This window comes from Phyllobates terribilis, unplaced genomic scaffold (genome assembly GCF_046119375.1).
Source record: "Phyllobates terribilis strain yellow unplaced genomic scaffold, ASM4611937v1 Scaffold_10__3_contigs__length_209671492, whole genome shotgun sequence".
NCBI lineage: Eukaryota > Metazoa > Chordata > Amphibia > Anura > Dendrobatidae > Phyllobates > Phyllobates terribilis.
In genome coordinates this window covers 187,646,035-187,670,329 of record NW_027362770.1, presented here as the reverse complement: position 1 = coordinate 187,670,329, position 24,295 = coordinate 187,646,035, and the positions used below count along the sequence as shown (strand labels likewise).

The 24,295-nt window shown below is 35.2% G+C and overlaps 1 protein-coding gene across 1 annotated transcript in view; it reads left to right on the top strand.

Moving 5' to 3' along the window:
* The window catches only part of PPFIBP1 (PPFIA binding protein 1), a gene marked incomplete at its 3' end in the record, with an annotated part of 103,421 nt that overhangs the window by 34,163 nt on the left and 44,963 nt on the right, over window positions 1–24,295 (top strand). The window contains exon 8 of the mRNA XM_073649243.1: window positions 2,408–2,519. Within this exon, the coding sequence (XP_073505344.1) occupies window positions 2,408–2,519 (112 nt within the window). The remainder of the gene's footprint in view (window positions 1–2,407; window positions 2,520–24,295) is intronic.

Here is a 24,295-nt window from a genome sequence, read left to right as displayed (position 1 = left end):
CACTGAGAATGCCTCCTATCCATCACCAGAGATCAGCAGTGACATCACTGAGAATGCCGCCTATCCATCACCAGAGATCAGCGGTGACATCACTGAGAATGCCTCCTATCCATCACTAGAGATCAGCGGTGACATCACTGAGAATGCCTCCTATCCATCACTAGAGATCAGCGGTGACATCACTGAGAATGCCTCCTATCCATCACCAGAGATCAGCAGTGACATCACTGAGAATGCCGCCTATCCATCACCAGAGATCAGCGGTGACATCACTGAGAATGCCTCCTATCCATCACCAGAGATCAGCGGTGACATCACTGAGAATGCCGCCTATCCATCACCAGAGATCAGCGGTGACATCACTGAGAATGCCTCCTATCCATCACCAGAGATCAGCGGTGACATCACTGAGAATGCCTCCTATCCATCACTAGAGATCAGAGGTGACATCACTGAGAATGCCTCCTATCCATCACCAGAGATCAGCGGTGACATCACTGAGAATGCCTCCTATCCATCACTAGAGATCAGCGGTGACATCACTGAGAATGCCTCCTATCCATCACTAGAGATCAGCGGTGACATCACTGAGAATGCCGCCTATCCATCACTAGAGATCAGCGGTGACATCACTGAGAATGCCTCCTATCCATCACCAGAGATCAGCGGTGACATCACTGAGAATGCCGCCTATCCATCACCAGAGATCAGCGTTGACATCACTGAGAACGCCGCCTATCCATCACCAGAGATCAGCGTTGACATCACTGAGAATGCCGCCTATCCATCACTAGAGATCAGCGGTGACATCACTGAGAATGCCACCTATCCATCACCAGAGATCAGCGGTGACATCACTGAGAACGCCGCCTATCCATCACTAGAGATCAGCGGTGACATCACTGAGAATGCCGCCTATCCATCACTAGAGATCAGCGGTGACATCACTGAGAATGCCGCCTATCCATCACCAGAGATCAGCAGTGACATCACTGAGAATGCCGCCTATCCATCACTAGAGATCAGCAGTGACATCACTGAGAATGCCGCCTATCCATCACTAGAGATCAGCGGTGACATCACTGAGAATGCCGCCTATCCATCACTAGAGATCAGCGGTGACATCACTGAGAATGCCGCCTATCCATCACCAGAGATCAGCAGTGACATCACTGAGAATGCCGCCTATCCATCACCAGAGATCAGCGGTGACATCACTGAGAATGCCGCCTATCCATCACTAGAGCTCAGCGGTGACATCACTGGGAATGCCACCTATCCATTACCAGAGATCAGCGGTGACATCACTGAGAATGCCTCCTATCCATCACCAGAGATCAGCGGTGACATCACTGAGAATGCCGCCTATCCATCACCAGAGATCAGCGGTGACATCACTGGGAATGCCACCTATCCATCACCAGAGATCAGCGGTGACATCACTGAGGTCGGCGCCTGTCCATTGCTAGTGGACGCCCTTAGTCTGACGGGTAGTGAGTGGCGGTATGTTTCTCTGTGCCCTGTACTCAGTGCGCTCGGATTGTGCCCATCTTCTCTCTCTATTCTCTCTGTTATCAGTCTTTAATGGCCAAGCTTTCTAGTATGAAAATCAAGGTGGGTCAGACGCAGTATGAAAAGCAGCGGGTGGAGCACAAATACCAGACGTTAAAGGTGCGGTAACATTACCCTCCGTCCCCCGGTTTTGTGACTTTGCCGTGTGCTCCTCCAGGCATGATTGATTGTTGTGCAGTGACGTCTCGGCACCACCTGGTGGCGCTGTCCATTTCCCTGCTCGCGTATTTACCTGCCTCTTTGGGGGTGGTGGGCATGGGTGGGCATCCCTTTACCTACAGTGTGACATCATTCGACCATTCTCCTTGGCATGCTGCGTTGCTGTGAACATTTCGTTTTCTTAAAGGGGAAGTGCATCGCTGGAAAATCAGTTAAATCATAAGCCCCTCCTACCTTAAGGTGACATGATGGCGATTAGCGTGTGAGGGCGGAGTTAATCTTTTAATTGGTGGGTTTATTAACAAACTTGTTGGTTTTTGGACGGTGGGGGTGGGGGGTTACCTTTTTAGCAGCAATTTTAAGTTATTTTGCTCCTTTCACCTCTAGAGCTGCACTCCTAGTTCTGCTTTGGGAACACACAACAATTTAGGTCACAAGCGAGAGCCAGGGGGGTGGAACTATCAGCAGAGCTCCCACAATGCACTGCTCTTATGTAACGCAAAAACAAGCAGAATTGTGAATTCAGCTCTTGGATGTGAACCGAGAAGAAAACCTAAAAAAAAAATCAAATGAAGATGGAAAAAAAAAAAAAGTGATCAGAATTCCAAATTTTGACCAATATTTTCATGAAAATTTTAATTTGAAGTTAGTGAAAGCAAAAAATGTCCGTTTTCAGGATGAACTCGACATGTTAAAGGAAGAACTGGAGCTGAAAGAAGCGGATATTAAAAAACTGCAGGAGAACGTGGACTCCCCACTGGTGACGATTAGAGGGGGCACAGACAGAGGTGAGGACCACCCCATTATCGAGGCGCAATCTCTTAGGGCACTTTCACATTCTCTTATATTCATCTTTATATCTGTATACAGGGAGCTCCCCCTAGTGGTGGCTGCAGACAGGATCTTATCATGTATCTCTGTATACAGGGAGCTCCCCCTAGTGGTGGCTGCAGACAGGATCTTATCATATATCTCTGTATACAGGGAGCTCCCCCTAGTGGTGGCTGCAGACAGGATCTTATCATGTATCTCTGTATACAGGGAGCTCCCCCTAGTGGTGGCTGCAGACATGATCTTATCATGTATCTCTGTATACAGGGAGCTCCCCCTAGTGGTGGCTGCAGGCAGGATCTTATCATGTATCTCTGTATACAGGGAGCTTCCCCTAGTGGTGACTGCAGAGAGAATCTTATCATGTATCTCTGTATACAGGGAGCTCCCCCTAGTGGAGGCTGCAGACAGGATGTTATCATGTATCTCTGTATACAGGGAGCTCCCTCTAGTGGTGGCTGCAGACAGGATCTTATGTATCTCTGTATACAGGGAGCTCCCCCTAGTGGTGGCTGCAAACAGGATCTTATCATGTATCTCTGTATACAGGGAGCTCCCCCTAGTGGTGGCTGCAGACAGGATCTTATCTTATGTATCTCTGTATACAGGGAGCTCCCCCTAGTGGTGGCTGCAGACAGGATCTTATCATGTATCTCTGTATACAGGGAGCTCCCCCTAGTGGTGACTGCAGACAGAATCTTATCGTGTATCTCGGTATACAGGGAGCACCCCCTAGTAGTGGCTGCCGACAGGATCTTATCATGTATCTCTATATACAGGGAGCTCCCCCTAGTGGTGGCTGCCGACAGGATCTTTTCATGTATCTCTGTATACAGGGAGCTCCCCCTAGTGGTGACTGCAGACAGGATCTTATCATGTATCTCTGTATACAGGGAGCTCCCCCTGGTGGTGGCTGCAGACAGGATCTTATCATGTATCTCTGTGTACAGGGAGCTCCCCCTAGTGGTGGCTGCAGACAGGATCTTATCATGTATGTCTGTATACAGGGAGCTCCCCCTAGTGGTGACTGCAGACAGGATCTTATCATGTATCTCTGTATACAAGGAGCTCCCCCTAGTGGTGGCTGCAGACAGAATCTTATCATGTATCTCGGTATACAGGGAGCTCCCCCTAGTGGTGGCTGCAGACAGGATCTTATCATGTATTTCTGTATACAGGGAGCTCCCCCTAGTGGTGACTGCATACAGGATCTTATTATGTTTCTCTGTATACAGGGAGCTCCCCCTAGTGGTGGCTGCAGACAGAATCTTATCATGTATCTCTGTATACAGGGAGCTCCCTCTAGTGGTGGCTGCAGACAGGATCTTATCATGTATCTCTGTATACAGGGAGCTCCCCCTAGTGGTGGCTGCAGACAGAATCTTGTCATGTATCTCTGTATACAGGGAGCTCCCCCTAGTGGTGGCTGCAGACAGAATCTTGTCATGTATCTCTGTATACAGGGAGCTCCCCCTAGTGGTGGCTGCAGACAGAATCTTATCATGTATCTCTGTATACAGGGAGCTCCCCCTAGTGGTGGCTGCAGACAGGATCTTATCATATATCTTTGTATACAGGGAGCTCCCCCTAGTGGTGACTGCAGACAGGATCTTATCATGTATCTCTGTATACAGGGAGCTCCCCCTAGTGGTGGCTGCAGACAGAATCTTATCATGTATCTCTGTATACAGGGAGCTCCCCCTAGTGGTGGCTGCAGACAGAATCTTATCATGTATCTCTGTATACAGGGAGCTCCCCCTAGTGGTGGCTGCAGACAGGATCTTATCATGTATCTCTGTATACAGGGAGCTCCCCCTAGTGGTGGCTGCAGACAGGATCTTATCATGTATCTTTGTATACAGGGAGCTCCCCCTAGTGGTGACTGCAGACAGGATCTTATCATGTATCTCTGTATACAGGAAGCTCCCCCTTGTGGTGGCTGCAGACAGAATCTTATCATGTATCTCTGTATACAGGGAGCTCCCCCTAGTGGTGGCTGCAGACAGAATCTTATCATGTATCTCTGTATACAGGGAGCTCCCCCTAGTGGTGGCTGCAGACAGAATCTTATCATGTATCTCTGTATACAGGGAGCTCCCCTTGTGGTGGCTGCAGACAGGATCCTATCATGTATCTCTGTATACAAGGAGCTCCCCCTAGTGGTGGCTGCAGACAGGATCTTATCATGTATCTCTGTATACAGGGAGCTCCCCCTAGTGGTGGCTGCAGACAGAATCTTATCATGTATCTCTGTATACAGGGAGCTCCCCCTAATGGTGGCTGCTGACAGGATCTTATCATGTATCTCTGTATACAGGGAGCTGCCCCTAGTGGTGGCTGCAGACAGGATCCTATTATGTATCTCTGTATACAGGGAGCTGCCCCTAGTGGTGGCTGCAGACAGGATCTTATCATGTATCTCTGTATACAGGGAGCTCCTCCTAGTGGTGGCTGCAGACAGGATCTTATCATGTATCTCTGTATACAGGGAGCTCCCCCTAGTGGTGGCTGCAGACAGAATCTTATCATATATCTCTGTATACAGGGAGCACCCCCTAGTGGTGGCTGCAGACAGAATCTTATTATGTATCTCTGTATACAGGGAGCTCCCCCTAGTGGTGGCTGCAGACAGATTTTTTTCATGTTACTTTGTGTCTGTGCAGAGGATTTGGAGCTTTGTATCAGAAAATTTTAAGTTTCTTTGAAAGTAAGAGATGAAAAGACTCTTCTAGAAGCAAACAAGATCTTAATGTAAAACAGTAACTACACTTTATTTATGGAAAGCCTTTCCCGTCATTCTGAGGCCAAAACAGAGTCAGGATTGTGGGTTATGGGGAATCCAGTGAACTGCGGCATTTAAAGAAAGCAAAATAGAAAGTATGTGCTTATAGTAGTTATATTCCTGTACATAGGGGGCAGTATTATAGTAGTTATATTCTTGTACATAGGGAGCAGTATTATAGTAGTTATATTCTTGTACATAGGAGCAGTATTATAGTAGTTATATTCTTGTACATAGAGGGCAGTATTATAGTAGTTATATTCCTGTATATAGGAGCAGTATTATAGTGGTTATATTCTTGTACATAGGAGCAGTATTATAGTAGTTATATTCTTGTACATAGGGGGCAGTATTATAGTAGTTATATTCTTGTACATAGGAGCAGTATTATAGTAGTTATATTCTTGTACATAGGGGCAGTATTATAGTAGTTATATTCTTGTACATAGGGGGCAGTATTATAGTAGTTATATTCTTGTACATAGAGGGCAGTATTATAGTAGTTATATTCTTGTACATAGGGGGCAGTATTATAGTAGTTATATTCTTGTACATAGGGGCAGTATTATAGTAGTTATATTCCTGTACATAGGGGGCAGTATTATAGTAGTTATATTCTTGTACATAGGGAGCAGTATTATAGTAGTTATATTCTTGTACATAGGGAGCAGTATTATAGTAGTTATATTCTTGTACATAGGGGCAGTATTATAGTAGTTATATTCTTGTACATAGGGGCAGTATTATAGTAGTTATATTCTTGTACATAGGGGGCAGTATTATAGTAGTTATATTCTTGTACATAGGGAGCAGTATTATAGTAGTTATATTCTTGTACATAGGGGCAGTATTATAGTAGTTATATTCCTGTACATAGGGGGCAGTATAATAGTAGTTATATTCTTGTACATAGGGAGCAGTATTATAGTAGTTATATTCTTGTACATAGGGGCAGTATTATAGTAGTTATATTCTTGTACATAGGGGGCAGTATTATAGTAGTTATATTCTTGTACATAGGGAGCAGTATTATAGTAGTTATATTCTTGTACATAGGAGCAGTATTATAGTAGTTATATTCTTGTACATAGAGGGCGGTATTATAGTAGTTATATTCTTGTACATAGGGGCAGTATTATAGTAGTTATATTCTTGTACATAGGGGGCAGTATTATAGTAGTTATATTCTTGTACATAGGGAGCAGTATTATAGTAGTTATATTCTTGTACATAGGAGCAGTATTATAGTAGTTATATTCTTGTACATAGAGGGCAGTATTATAGTAGTTATATTCTTGTACATAGGAGCAGTATTATAGTAGTTATATTCTTGTACATAGGGGGCAGTATTATAGTAGTTATATTCTTGTACATAGGAGCAGTATTATAGTAGTTATATTCTTGTACATAGGAGCAGTATTATAGTAGTTATATTCTTGTACATAGGGGCAGTATTATAGTAGTTATATTCCTGTACATAGGGGGCAGTATTATAGTAGTTATATTCTTGTACATAGGGAGCAGTATTATAGTAGTTATATTCTTGTACATAGGGGCAGTATTATAGTAGTTATATTCTTGTACATAGGAGCAGTATTATAGTAGTTATATTCTTGTACATAGGGGCAGTATTATAGTAGTTATATTCTTGTACATAGGGGCAGTATTATAGTAGTTATATTCTTGTACATAGGGGGCAGTATTATAGTAGTTATATTCTTGTACATAGGGAGCAGTATTATAGTAGTTATATTCTTGTACATAGGGAGCAGTATTATAGTAGTTATATTCTTGTACATAGGAGCAGTATTATAGTAGTTATATTCTTGTACATAGGAGCAGTATTATAGTAGTTATATTCTTGTACATAGGAGCAGTATTATAGTAGTTATATTCTTGTACATAGGGGGCAGTATTATAGTAGTTATATTCTTGTACATAGGAGCAGTATTATAGTAGTTATATTCTTGTACATAGGGGCAGTATTATAGTAGTTATATTCTTGTACATAGGGGGCAGTATTATAGTAGTTATATTCTTGTACATAGAGGGCAGTATTATAGTAGTTATATTCTTGTACATAGGGGGCAGTATTATAGTAGTTATATTCTTGTACATAGGGGCAGTATTATAGTAGTTATATTCCTGTACATAGGGGGCAGTATTATAGTAGTTATATTCTTGTACATAGGGAACAGTATTATAGTAGTTATATTCTTGTACATAGGGGCAGTATTATAGTAGTTATATTCTTGTACATAGGAGCAGTATTATAGTAGTTATATTCTTGTACATAGGGGGCAGTATTATAGTAGTTATATTCTTGTACATAGGGGCAGTATTATAGTAGTTATATTCTTGTACATAGGGGGCAGTATTATAGTAGTTATATTCTTGTACATAGGGAGCAGTATTATAGTAGTTATATTCTTGTACATAGGGGCAGTATTATAGTAGTTATATTCCTGTACATAGGGGGCAGTATTATAGTAGTTATATTCTTGTACATAGGGGGCAGTATTATAGTAGTTATATTCTTGTACATAGGGAGCAGTATTATAGTAGTTATATTCTTGTACATAGGGGCAGTATTATAGTAGTTATATTCTTGTACATAGGAGCAGTGTTATAGTAGTTATATTCTTGTACATAGGGGCAGTATTATAGTAGTTATATTCTTGTACATAGGGGCAGTATTATAGTAGTTATATTCTTGTACATAGGGGGCAGTATTATAGTAGTTATATTCTTGTACATAGGGAGCAGTATTATAGTAGTTATATTCTTGTACATAGGGGCAGTATTATAGTAGTTATATTCTTGTACATAGGGAGCAGTATTATAGTAGTTATATTCTTGTACATAGGGGGCAGTATTATAGTAGTTATATTCTTGTACATAAGGAGCAGTATTATAGTAGTTATATTCTTGTACATAGGGGCAGTATTATAGTAGTTATATTCTTGTACATAGGGGGCAGTATTATAGTAGTTATATTCTTGTACATAGGAGCAGTATTATAGTAGTTATATTCTTGTACATAGGGGCAGTATTATAGTAGTTATATTCTAGTACATAGGGAGCAGTATTATAGTAGTTATATTCTTGTACATAGGGGCAGTATTATAGTAGTTATATTCTTGTACATAGGGGGCAGTATTATAGTAGTTATATTCTTGTACATAGGAGCAGTATTATAGTAGTTATATTCTTGTACATAGGGGCAGTATTATAGTAGTTATATTCTTGTACATAGGGGGCAGTATTATAGTAGTTATATTCTTGTACATAGGGGCAGTATTATAGTAGTTATATTCTTGTACATAGGGGGCAGTATTATAGTAGTTATATTCTTGTACATAGGAGCAGTATTATAGTAGTTATATTCTTGTACATAGGAGCAGTATTATAGTAGTTATATTCTTGTACATAGGGGCAGTATTATAGTAGTTATATTCTAGTACATAGGGAGCAGTATTATAGTAGTTATATTCTTGTACATAGGGGGCAGTATTATAGTAGTTATATTCTAGTACATATGGAGCAGTATTATAGTAGTTATATTCTTGTACATAGGGAGCAGTATTATAGTAGTGATATCCTTGTACATAGGGGGCAGTATTATAGTAGTGATATTCTTGTACATAGGGGCAGTATTATATTAGTGATATTCTTGTACATAGGGGGCAGTATTATAGTAGTTATATTCTTGTACATAGGAGCAGTATTATAGTAGTTATATTCTTGTACATAGGAGCAGTATTATAGTAGTTATATTCCTGTACATAGGAGCAGTATTATAGTAGTTATATTCTTGTACATAGGGGCAGTATTATAGCAGTTATATTTTTGTATATAGGAGCAGTATTATAGTAGTTATATTCTTGTACATAGGGGCAGTATTATAGTAGTTATATTCTTGCACATAGGGGCAGTATTATAGTAGTTATATTCTTGTACATAGGGGCAGTATTATAGTAGTTATATTCTTGTACATAGGGGCAGTGTTATATTAGTTATATTCTTGTACATAGGAGCAGTATTATAGTAGTTATATTCTTGTACATAGGGGCAGTATTATAGTAGTTATATTCTTGTACATAGGAGCAGTATTATAGTAGTTATATTCTTGTACATAGGGGCAGTATTATAGTAGTTATATTCTTGTATATAGGAGCAGTATTATAGTAGTTATATTCTTGTATATAGGGGCAGTATTATAGTAGTTATATTCTTGTACATAGGGGGCAGTATTATAGTAGTTATATTCTTGTACATAGGAGCAGTATTATAGTAGTTATATTCTTGTACATAGGGGCAGTATTATAGTAGTTATATTCTTGTACATAGGGGCAGTATTATAGTAGTTATATTCTTGTACATAGGGAGCAGTATTATAGTAGTTACATTCTTGTACATAGGGAGCAGTATTATAGTAGTTACATTCTTGTACATAGGAGCAGTTTTATAGTAGTTATATTCTTGTACATAGGGAGCAGTATTATAGTAGTTATATTCTTGTACATAGGGGGCAGTATTATAGTAGTTATATTCTTGTACAAAGGGGGCCGTATTATAGTAGTTATATTCTTGTACATAGGAGCAGTATTATAGTAGTTATATTCTTGTACATAGGGGCAGTATTATAGTAGTTATATTCTTGTATATAGGAGCAGTATTATAGTAGTTATATTCTTGTACATAGGGAGCAGTATTATAGTAGTTATATTCTTGTACATAGGGAGCAGTATTATAGTAGCTATATTCTTGTACATAGGAGCAGTATTATAGTAGTTATATTCTTGTACATAGAGGGCAGTATTATAGTAGTTATATTCTTGTACATAGGGGGCAGTATTATAGTAGTTATATTCTTGTACATAGAGGGCAGTATTATAGTAGTTATATTCTTGTACATAGGGGGCAGTATTATAGTAGTTATATTCTTGTACATAGGGGGCAGTATTATAGTAGTTATATTCTTGTACATAGGGGCAGTATTATAGTAGTTATATTCCTGTACATAGGGGGCAGTATTATAGTAGTTATATTCTTGTACATAGGGAGCAGTATTATAGTAGTTATATTCTTGTACATAGGGGCAGTATTATAGTAGTTATATTCTTGTACATAGGGGCAGTATTATAGTAGTTATATTCTTGTACATAGGGGGCAGTATTATAGTAGTTATATTCTTGTACATAGGGAGCAGTATTATAGTAGTTATATTCTTGTACATAGGGGCAGTATTATAGTAGTTATATTCTTGTACATAGGGGCAGTATTATAGTAGTTATATTCTTGTACATAGGAGCAGTATTATAGTAGTTATATTCTTGTACATAGGGGCAGTATTATAGTAGTTATATTCTTGTACATAGGGGCAGTATTATAGTAGTTATATTGTTGTACATAGGGGCAGTATTATAGTAGTTATATTCCTGTACATAGGGGCAGTATTATAGTAGTTATATTCTTGTTCATAGGGGCAGTATTATAGTAGTTATATTCTTGTACATAGGAGCAGTATTATAGTAGTTATATTCTTGTACATAGGGGCAGTATTATAGTAGTTATATTCCTGTACATAGGGGCAGTATTATAGTAGTTATATTCCTGTACATAGGGGCAGTATTATAGTAGTTATATTCTTGTACATAGGGGCAGTATTATAGTAGTTATATTCTTGTACATAGGGGCAGTATTATAGTAGTTATATTCTTGTACATAGGAGCAGTATTATAGTAGTTATATTCTTGTACATAGGGGCAGTATTATAGTAGTTATATTCTTGTACATAGGAGCAGTATTATAGTAGTTATATTCTTGTACATAGGGGCAGTATTATAGTAGTTATATTCTTGTACATAGGGGCAGTATTATAGTAGTTATATTGTTGTACATAGGGGCAGTATTATAGTAGTTATATTCCTGTACATAGGGGCAGTATTATAGTAGTTATATTCTTGTACATAGGGGCAGTATTATAGTAGTTATATTCTTGTACATAGGAGCAGTATTATAGTAGTTATATTCTTGTACATAGGGGCAGTATTATAGTAGTTATATTCTTGTACATAGGGGCAGTATTATAGTAGTTATATTCCTGTACATAGGGAGCAGTATTATAGTAGTTATATTCTTGTACATAGGGGCAGTATTATAGTAGTTATATTCTTGTACATAGGAGCAGTATTATAGTAGTTATATTCTTGTACATAGGGGCAGTATTATAGTAGTTATATTCTTGTACATAGGGGCAGTATTATAGTAGTTATATTCTTGTACATAGGGGGCAGTATTATAGTAGTTATATTCTTGTACATAGGGAGCAGTATTATAGTAGTTATATTCTTGTACATAGGAGCAGTATTATAGTAGTTATATTCTTGTACATAGAGGGCAGTATTATAGTAGTTATATTCTTGTACATAGGAGCAGTATTATAGTAGTTATATTCTTGTACATAGGGGCAGTATTATAGTAGTTATATTCTTGTACATAGGGGCAGTATTATAGTAGTTATATTCTTGTACATAGGGGGCAGTATTATAGTAGTTATATTCTTGTACATAGGGAGCAGTATTATAGTAGTTATATTCTTGTACATAGGGGCAGTATTATAGTAGTTATATTCTTGTACATAGGGGCAGTATTATAGTAGTTATATTCTTGTACATAGGGGCAGTATTATAGTAGTTATATTCTTGTACATAGGGGGCAGTATTATAGTAGTTATATTCTTGTACATAGGGAGCAGTATTATAGTAGTTATATTCTTGTACATAGGGGCAGTATTATAGTAGTTATATTCTTGTACATAGGGGGCAGTATTATACTAGTTATATTCTTGTACATAGGAGCAGTATTATAGTAGTTATATTCTTGTACATAGGGGGCAGTATTATAGTAGTTATATTCTTGTACATAGGAGCAGTATTATAGTAGTTATATTCTTGTACATAGGGGCAGTATTATAGTAGTTATATTCTTGTACATAGGGGGCAGTATTATAGTAGTTATATTCTTGTACATAGGGGGCAGTATTATAGTAGTTATATTCTTGTACATAGGGGGCAGTATTATAGTAGTTATATTCCTGTACATAGGGGGCAGTATTATAGTAGTTATATTCTTGTACATAGGGAGCAGTATTATAGTAGTTATATTCTTGTACATAGGGGCAGTATTATAGTAGTTATATTCTTGTACATAGGAGCAGTATTATAGTAGTTATATTCTTGTACATAGGGGCAGTATTATAGTAGTTATATTCTTGTACATAGGGGCAGTATTATAGTAGTTATATTCTTGTACATAGGGGGCAGTATTATAGTAGTTATATTCTTGTACATAGGGAGCAGTATTATAGTAGTTATATTCTTGTACATAGGGGCAGTATTATAGTAGTTATATTCCTGTACATAGGGGGCAGTATTATAGTAGTTATATTCTTGTACATAGGGAGCAGTATTATAGTAGTTATATTCTTGTACATAGGGGCAGTATTATAGTAGTTATATTCTTGTACATAGGAGCAGTATTATAGTAGTTATATTCTTGTACATAGGAGCAGTATTATAGTAGTTATATTCTTGTACATAGGGGCAGTATTATAGTAGTTATATTCTTGTACATAGGGGCAGTATTATAGTAGTTATATTCTTGTACATAGGGGGCAGTATTATAGTAGTTATATTCTTGTACATAGGGAGCAGTATTATAGTAGTTATATTCTTGTACATAGGAGCAGTATTATAGTAGTTATATTCTTGTACATAGAGGGCAGTATTATAGTAGTTATATTCTTGTACATAGGAGCAGTATTATAGTAGTTATATTCTTGTACATAGGGGGCAGTATTATAGTAGTTATATTCTTGTACATAGGAGCAGTATTATAGTAGTTATATTCTTGTACATAGGGGCAGTATTATAGTAGTTATATTCTTGTACATAGGGGGCAGTATTATAGTAGTTATATTCTTGTACATAGAGGGCAGTATTATAGTAGTTATATTCTTGTACATAGGGGGCAGTATTATAGTAGTTATATTCTTGTACATAGGGGCAGTATTATAGTAGTTATATTCCTGTACATAGGGGGCAGTATTATAGTAGTTATATTCTTGTACATAGGGAGCAGTATTATAGTAGTTATATTCTTGTACATAGGGGCAGTATTATAGTAGTTATATTCTTGTACATAGGAGCAGTATTATAGTAGTTATATTCTTGTACATAGGGGCAGTATTATAGTAGTAATATTCTTGTACATAGGGGCAGTATTATAGTAGTTATATTCCTGTACATAGGGGGCAGTATTATAGTAGTTATATTCTTGTACATAGGGGGCAGTATTATAGTAGTTATATTCTTGTACATAGGGAGCAGTATTATAGTAGTTATATTCTTGTACATAGGGGCAGTATTATAGTAGTTATATTCGTGTACATAGGAGCAGTATTATAGTAGTTATATTCTTGTACATAGGGGCAGTATTATAGTAGTTATATTCTTGTACATAGGGGCAGTATTATAGTAGTTATATTCTTGTACATAGGGGGCAGTATTATAGTAGTTATATTCTTGTACATAGGGAGCAGTATTATAGTAGTTATATTCTTGTACATAGGGGCAGTATTATAGTAGTTATGTTCTTGTACATAGGGAGCAGTATTATAGTAGTTATATTCTTGTACATAGGGGGCAGTATTATAGTAGTTATATTCTTGTACATAGGGAGCAGTATTATAGTAGTTATATTCTTGTACATAGGGGCAGTATTATAGTAGTTATAGTCTTGTACATAGGGGGCAGTATTATAGTAGTTATATTCTTGTACATAGGGAGCAGTATTATAGTAGTTATATTCTTGTACATAGGGGCAGTATTATAGTAGTTATATTCTTGTACATAGGAGCAGTATTATAGTAGTTATATTCTTGTACATAGGGGCAGTATTATAGTAGTTATATTCTTGTACATAGGGGCAGTATTATAGTAGTTATATTCTTGTACATAGGGGGCAGTATTATAGTAGTTATATTCTTGTACATAGGAGCAGTATTATAGTAGTTATATTCTTGTACATAGGGGCAGTATTATAGTAGTTATATTCTTGTACATAGGGGGCAGTATTATAGTAGTTATATTCTTGTACATAGGGGCAGTATTATAGTAGTTATATTCTTGTACATAGGGGGCAGTATTATAGTAGTTATATTCTTGTACATAGGAGCAGTATTATAGTAGTTATATTCTTGTACATAGGAGCAGTATTATAGTAGTTATATTCTTGTACATAGGGGCAGTATTATAGTAGTTATATTCTAGTACATAGGGAGCAGTATTATAGTAGTTATATTCTTGTACATAGGGGGCAGTATTATAGTAGTTATATTCTAGTACATAGGGAGCAGTATTATAGTAGTTATATCCTTGTACATAGGGAGCAGTATTATAGTAGTTATATCCTTGTACATAGGGGGCAGTATTATAGTAGTGATATTCTTGTACATAGGGGCAGTATTATATTAGTTATATTCTTGTACATAGGGGGCAGTATTATAGTAGTTATATTCTTGTACATAGGAGCAGTATTATAGTAGTTATATTCTTGTACATAGGAGCAGTATTATAGTAGTTATATTCCTGTACATAGGAGCAGTATTATAGCAGTTATATTCTTGTACATAGGGGCCGTATTATAGCAGTTATATTTTTGTATATAGGAGCAGTATTATAGTAGTTATATTCTTGTACATAGGGGCAGTATTATAGTAGTTATATTCTTGCACATAGGGGCAGTATTATAGTAGTTATATTCTTGTACATAGGGGCAGTATTATAGTAGTTATATTCTTGTACATAGGGGCAGTGTTATATTAGTTATATTCTTGTACATAGGAGCAGTATTATAGTAGTTATATTCTTGTACATAGAGGGCAGTATTATAGTAGTTATATTCTTGTACATAGGGGACAGTATTATAGTAGTTATATTCTTGTACATAGGGGCAGTATTATAGTAGTTATATTCTTGTACACAGGAGCAGTATTATAGTAGTTATATTCTTGTATATAGGGGGCAGTATTATAGTAGTTATATTCTTGTACATAGAGGGCAGTATTGTAGTTATATTCTTGTACATAGGGAGCAGTATTATAGTAGTTATATTCTTGTTCATAGCGGAAGTATTATAGTAGTTATATTCTTGTACATAGGAGCAGTATTATAGTAGTTATATTCTTGTATATAGGGGGCAGTATTATAGTAGTTATATTCTTGTACATAGAGGGCAGTATTATAGTAGTTATATTCTTGTACATAGGGAGCAGTATTATAGTAGTTATATTCTTGTACATAGGGGGCAGTTTTATAGTAGTTATATTCTTGTACATAGAGGGCAGTATTATAGTAGTTATATTCTTGTACATAGGGGGCAGTATTATAGTAGTTATATTCTTGTACATAGGGAGCAGTATTATAGTAGTTATATTCTTGTACATAGGGGGCAGTATTATAGTAGTTATATTCTTGTACATAGGGGCAGTATTATAGTAGTTATATTCTTGTACATAGGGGCAGTATTATAGTAGTTATATTCTTGTACATAGGGGGCAGTATTATAGTAGTTATATTCTTGTACATAGGAGCAGTATTATAGCAGTTATATTCCTGTACATAGGGGGCAGTATTATAGCAGTTATATTCTTGTACATAGGGAGTAGTATTATAGCAGTTATATTCTTGTACATAAGGAGCAGTATTATAGTAGTTATATTCTTGTACATAGGGAGCAGTATTATAGTAGTTATATTCTTGTACATAGGGGCAGTATTATAGTAGGTATATTCTTGTACATAGGAGCAGTATTATAGTAGTTATATTCTTGTACATAGAGGGCAGTATTATAGTAGTTATATTCTTGTACATAGGGGGCAGTATTATAGTAGTTATATTCTTGTACATAGGGGCAGTATTATAGTAGTTATATTCTTGTACATAGGAGCAGTATTATAGTAGTTATATTCTTGTACATAGGGGGCAGTATTATAGTAGTTATATTCTTGTACATAGGGGGCAGTATTATAGTAGTTATATTCTTGTACATAGGGGGCAGTATTATAGTAGTTATATTCTTGTACATAGGGAGCAGTATTATAGTAGTTATATTCTTGTACATAGGGGCAGTATTATAGTAGTTATATTCTTGTACATAGGAGCAGTATTATAGTAGTTATATTCTTGTATATAGGGGCAGTGTTATAGTAGTTATATTCTTGTATATAGGAGCAGTATTATAGTAGTTATATTCTTGTACATAGGGAGCAGTATTATAGTAGTTATATTCTTGTACATAGGGGGCAGTATTATAGTAGTTATATTCTTGTACATAGGGAGCAGTATTATAGTAGTTATATTCTTGTACATAGCGAGCAGTATTATAGTAGTTATATTCTTGTACATAGGAGCAGTATTATAGTAGTTATATTCTTGTACATAGGGGCAGTATTATAGTAGTTATATTCTTGTACATAGGGAGCAGTATTATAGTAGTTATATTCTTGTACATAGGGAGCAGTATTATAGTAGTTATATTCTTGTACATAGGGGGCAGTATTATAGTAGTTATATTCTTGTACATAGGGGCAGTATTATAGTAGTTATATTCTTGTACATAGGACCAGTATTATAGTAGTTATATTCTTGTACATAGGGGCAGTATTATAGTAGTTATATTCTTGTACATAGGGAGCAGTATTATAGTAGTTATATTCTTGTACATAGGAGCAGTATTATAGTAGTTATATTCTTGTATATAGGAGCAGTATTATAGTAGTTATATTCTTGTACATAGGAGCAGTATTATAGTAGTTATATTCTTGTACATAGGGGCAGTATTATAGTAGTTATATTCTTGTACATAGGGAGCAGTATTATAGTAGTTATATTCTTGTACATAGGAGCAGTATTATAGTAGTTATATTCTTGTACATAGAGAGCAGTATTATAGTAGTTATATTCTTGTACATAGGAGCAGTATTATAGTAGTTATATTCTTGTACATAGGGGCAGTATTATAGTAGTTATATTCTTGTACATAGGAGCAGTATTATAGTAGTTATATTCTTGTACATAGGGGCAGTATTATAGTAGTTATATTCTTGTACATAGGGGGCAGTATTATAGTAGTTATATTCTTGTACATAGGAGCAGTATTATAGTAGTTATATTCTTGTACATAGGGGCAGTTTTATAGTAGTTATATTCTTGTACATAGGGGCAGTATTATAGTAGTTATATTCTTGTACATAGGGGCAGTATTATAGTAGTTATATTCTTGTACATAGGGAGCAGTATTATAGTAGTTACATTCTTGTACATAGGAGCAGTTTTATAGTAGTTATATTCTTGTACATAGGGAGCAGTATTATAGTAGTTATATTCTTGTACATAGGGGGCAGTATTATAGTAGTTATATTCTTGTACAAAGGGGGCCGTATTATAGTAGTTATATTCTTGTACATAGGGGCAGTATTATAGTAGTTATATTCTTGTACATAGGGGCAGTATTATAGTAGTTATATTCTTGTATATAGGAGCAGTATTATAGTAGTTATATTCTTGTACATAGAGGCAGTATTATAGTAGTTATATTCTTGTACATAGGGAGCAGTATTATAGTAGTTATATTCTTGTACATAGGAGCAGTATTATAGTAGTTATATTCTTGTACATAGGGGCAGTATTATAGTAGTTATATTCTTGTACATAGGGGCAGTATTATAGTAGTTATATTCTTGTACATAGGGGCAGTATTATAGTAGTTATATTCTTGTACATAGGGAGCAGTATTATAGTAGTTATATTCTTGTACATAGGAGCAGTATTATAGTAGTTATATTCTTGTACATAGGGAGCAGTATTATAGTAGTTATATTCTTGTACATAGGGGGCAGTATTATAGTAGTTATATTCTTGTACATAGGAGCAGTATTATAGTAGTTATATTCTTGTACATAGGGGCAGTATTATAGTAGTTATATTCTAGTACAGGGTTCCCCAACTCCAGTCCTCAAGGCCCACCAACAGGTCATGTTTTCAGGATTTCCTTAGTATTACACAGGTGATAATTCCATCACCTGCACAGGCAACAATCCCATCACCTGTGCAATACTAAGGAAATCCTGAAAACATGACCTGTTGGTGGGCCTTGAGGACTGGAGTTGGGGAACCCTGTTCTAGTACATAGGGAGCAGTATTATAGTTGTTATATTCTTGTACATAGGGGGCAGTATTATAGTAGTTATATTCTTGTACATAGGGGGCAGTATTATAGTAGTTATATTCTAGTACATAGGGAGCAGTATTATAGTAGTTATATTCTTGTACATAGGGAGCAGTATTATAGTAGTTATATCCTTGTACATAGGGGGCAGTATTATAGTAGTGATATTCTTGTACATAGGGGCAGTATTATAGTAGTTATATTCTTGTACATAGGGGGCAGTATTATAGTACTTATATTCTTGTACATAGGGGGCAGTATTATAGTAGTTATATTCTTGTACATAGGAGCAGTATTATAGTAGTTATATTCTTGTACATAGGAGCAGTATTATAGTAGTTATAATCTTGTACATAGGGGCAGTATTATAGTAGTTATATTCTTGTACATAGGGGGCAGTATTATAGTAGTTATATTCTTGTACATAGGAGCAGTATTATAGTAGTTATATTCTTGTACATAGGGGCAGTATTATAGCAGTTATATTTTTGTATATAGGAGCAGTATTATAGTAGTTATATTCTTGTACATAGGGGCAGTATTATAGTAGTTATATTCTTGCACATAGGGGCAGTATTATAGTAGTTATATTCTTGTATATAGAAGCAGTATTATAGTAGTTATATTCTTGTACATAGGGGCAGTATTATAGTAGTTATATTCTTGTACATAGGGGCAGTGTTATATTAGTTATATTCTTGTACATAGGAGCAGTATTATAGTAGTTATATTCTTGTACATAGAGGGCAGTATTATAGTAGTTATTTTCTTGTACATAGGGGGCAGTATTATAGTAGTTATATTCTTGTACATAGGGGCAGTATTATAGTAGTTATATTCTTGTACACAGGAGCAGTATTATAGTAGTTATATTCTTGTATATAGGGGGCAGTATTATAGTAGTTATATTCTTGTACATAGAGGGCAGTATTATAGTAGTTATATTCTTGTACATAGGGAGCAGTATTATAGTAGTTATATTCTTGTACATAGGAGCAGTATTATAGTAGTTATATTCTTGTACATAGGAGCAGTATTATAGTAGTTATATTCTTGTACATAGAGGGCAGTATTATAGTAGTTATATTCTTGTACATAGGAGCAGTATTATAGTAGTTATATTCTTGTACATAGGGGGCAGTATTATAGTAGTTATATTCTTGTACATAGGAGCAGTATTATAGTAGTTATATTCTTGTACATAGGGGCAGTATTATAGTAGTTATATTCTTGTACATAGGGGGCAGTATTATAGTAGTTATATTCTTGTACATAGAGGGCAGTATTATAGTAGTTATATTCTTGTACATAGGGGGCAGTATTATAGTAGTTATATTCTTGTACATAGGGGCAGTATTATAGTAGTTATATTCCTGTACATAGGGGGCAGTATTATAGTAGTTATATTCTTGTACATAGGGAGCAGTATTATAGTAGTTATATTCTTGTACATAGGGGCAGTATTATAGTAGTTATATTCTTGTACATAGGAGCAGTATTATAGTAGTTATATTCTTGTACATAGGGGCAGTATTATAGTAGTTATATTCTTGTACATAGGGGGCAGTATTATAGTAGTTATATTCTTGTACATAGGGAGCAGTATTATAGTAGTTATATTCTTGTACATAGGGGCAGTATTATAGTAGTTATATTCTTGTACATAGGGAGCAGTATTATAGTAGTAATATTCTTGTACATAGGGGGCAGTATTATAGTAGTTATATTCTTGTACATAGGGAGCAGTATTATAGTAGTTATATTCTTGTACATAGGGGCAGTATTATAGTAGTTATATTCTTGTACATAGGAGCAGTATTATAGTAGTTATATTCTTGTACATAAGGGCAGTATTATAGTAGTTATATTCTTGTACATAGGGGGCAGTATTATAGTAGTTATATTCTTGTACATAGGGGCAGTATTATAGTAGTTATATTCTTGTACATAGGGGGCAGTATTATAGTAGTTATATTCTTGTACATAGGAGCAGTATTATAGTAATTATATTCTTGTACATAGGAGCAGTATTATAGTAGTTATATTCTTGTACATAGGGGCAGTATTATAGTAGTTATATTCTAGTACATAGGGAGCAGTATTATAGTAGTTATATTCTTGTACATAGGGGCAGTATTATAGTAGTTATATTCTTGTACATAGGGGGCAGTATTATAGTAGTTATATTCTTGTACATAGGAGCAGTATTATAGTAGTTATATTCTTGTACATAGGGGCAGTATTATAGTAGTTATATTCTTGTACATAGGGGGCAGTATTATAGTAGTTATATTCTTGTACATAGGGGCAGTATTATAGTAGTTATATTCTTGTACATAGGGGCAGTATTATAGTAGTTATATTCTTGTACATAGGGGGCAGTATTATAGTAGTTATATTCTTGTACATAGGAGCAGTATTATAGTAGTTATATTCTTGTACATAGGAGCAGTATTATAGTAGTTATATTCTTGTACATAGGGGCAGTATTATAGTAGTTATATTCTAGTACATAGGGAGCAGTATTATAGTAGTTATATTCTTGTACATAGGGGGCAGTATTATAGTAGTTATATTCTAGTACATAGGGAGCAGTATTATAGTAGTTATATTCTTGTACATAGGGAGCAGTATTATAGTAGTTATATCCTTGTACATAGGGGGCAGTATTAGAGTAGTGATATTCTTGTACATAGGGGCAGTATTATATTAGTTATATTCTTGTACATAGGGGGCAGTATTATAGTAGTTATATTCTTGTACATAGGAGCAGTATTATAGTAGTTATATTCTTGTACATAGGAGCAGTATTATAGTAGTTATATTCCTGTACATAGGAGCAGTATTATAGTAGTTATATTCTTGTACATAGGGGCAGTATTATAGCAGTTATATTTTTGTATATAGGAGCAGTATTATAGTAGTTATATTCTTGTACATAGGGGCAGTATTATAGTAGTTATATTCTTGCACATAGGGGCAGTATTATAGTAGTTATATTCTTGCACATAGGGGCAGTATTATAGTAGTTATATTCTTGTACATAGGGGCAGTATTATAGTAGTTATATTCTTGTACATAGGGGCAGTGTTATATTAGTTATATTCTTGTACATAGGAGCAGTATTATAGTAGTTATATTCTTGTACATAGAGGGCAGTATTATAGTAGTTATATTCTTGTACATAGGGGGCAGTATTATAGTAGTTATATTCTTGTACATAGGGGCAGTATTATAGTAGTTATATTCTTGTACACAGGAGCAGTATTATAGTAGTTATATTCTTGTATATAGGGGGCAGTATTATAGTAGTTATATTCTTGTACATAGAGGGCAGTATTATAGTAGTTATATTCTTGTACATAGGGAGCAGTATTATAGTAGTTATATTCTTGTTCATAGGGGAAGTATTATAGTAGTTATATTCTTGTACATAGGAGCAGTATTATAGTAGTTATATTCTTGTATATAGGGGGCAGTATTATAGTAGTTATATTCTTGTACATAGAGGGCAGTATTATAGTAGTTATATTCTTGTACATAGGGAGCAGTATTATAGTAGTTATATTCTTGTACATAGGGGGCAGTTTTATAGTAGTTATATTCTTGTACATAGGGGCAGTATTATAGTAGTTATATTCTTGTACATAGGGGCAGTATTATAGTAGTTATATTCTTGTACATAGGGGCAGTATTATAGTAGTTATATTCTTGTACATAGGGAGCAGTATGATAGTAGTTATATTCTTGTACATAGGAGCAGTATTATAGTAGTTATATTCTTGTACATAGGGAGCAGTATTATAGTAGTTATATTCTTGTACATAGGGGACAGTATTATAGTAGTTATATTCTTGTACATAGAGGGCAGTATTATAGTAGTTATATTCTTGTACATAGGGGGCAGTATTATAGTAGTTATATTCTTGTACATAGGGAGCAGTATTATAGTAGTTATATTCTTGTACATAGGGGGCAGTTTTATAGTAGTTATATTCTTGTACATAGAGGGCAGTATTATAGTAGTTATATTCTTGTACATAGGGGGCAGTATTATAGTAGTTATATTCTTGTACATAAGGAGCAGTATTATAGTAGTTATATTCTTGTACATAGGGGGCAGTATTATAGTAGTTATATTCTTGTACATAGGGGCAGTATTATAGTAGTTATATTCTTGTACATAGGGGCAGTATTATAGTAGTTATATTCTTGTACATAGGGGGCAGTATTATAGTAGTTATATTCTTGTACATAGGGAGTAGTATTATAGCAGTTATATTCTTGTACATAAGGAGCAGTATTATAGTAGTTATATTCTTGTACATAGGGGGCAGTATTATAGTAGTTATATTCTTGTACATAGGGGCAGTATTATAGTAGTTATATTCTTGTACATAGGAGCAGTATTATAGTAGTTATATTCTTGTACATAGGAGCAGTATTATAGTAGTTATATTCTTTACATAGGGGCAGTATTATAGTAGTTATATTCTTGTATATAGGAGCAGTATTATAGTAGTTATATTCTTGTACATAGGGGCAGTATTATAGTAGTTATATTCTTGTACATAGGGGGCAGTATTATAGTAGTTATATTCTTGTACATAGGAGCAGTATTATAGTAGTTATATTCTTGTACATAGGAGCAGTATTATAGTAGTTATATTGTACATAGGGGGCAGTATTATAGTAGTTATATTCTTGTACATAGGAGCAGTATTATAGTAGTTATATTCTTGTACATAGGAGCAGTATTATAGTAGTTATATTCTTGTACATAGGGGCAGTATTATAGTAGTTATATTCTTGTACATAGGGAGCAGTATTATAGTAGTTATATTCTTGTACATAGGAGCAGTATTATAGTAGTTATATTCTTGTATATAGGAGCACTATTATAGTAGTTATATTCTTGTACATAGGGGCAGTATTATAGTAGTTATATTCTTGTACATAGGGGCAGTATTATAGTAGTTATATTCTTGTATATAGGAGCACTATTATAGTAGTTATATTCTTGTACATAGGGGCAGTATTATAGTAGTTATATTCTTGTACATAGGGGGCAGTATTATAGTAGTTATATTCTTGTACATAGGAGCAGTATTATAGTAGTTATATTCTTGTACATAGGGGCAGTATTATAGTAGTTATATTCTTGTACATAGGGGCAGTATTATAGTAGTTATATTCTTGTACATAGGGTGCAGTATTATAGTAGTTATATTCTTGTACATAGGAGCAGTATTATAGTAGTTATATTCTTGTACATAGGGAGCAGTATTATAGTAGTTATATTCTTGTACATAGGGGGCAGTATTATAGTAGTTATATTCTTGTACAAAGGGGGCCGTATTATAGTAGTTATATTCTTGTACATAGGAGCAGTATTATAGTAGTTATATTCTTGTACATAGGGAGCAGTATTATAGTAGTTATATTCTTGTATATAGGAGCAGTATTATAGTAGTTATATTCTTGTACATAGAGGCAGTATTATAGTAGTTATATTCTTGTACATAGAGGCAGTATTATAGTAGTTATATTCTTGTACATAGGGGCAGTATTATAGTAGTTATATTCTTGTACATAGGGGCAGTGTTATATTAGTTATATTCTTGTACATAGGAGCAGTATTATAGTAGTTATATTCTT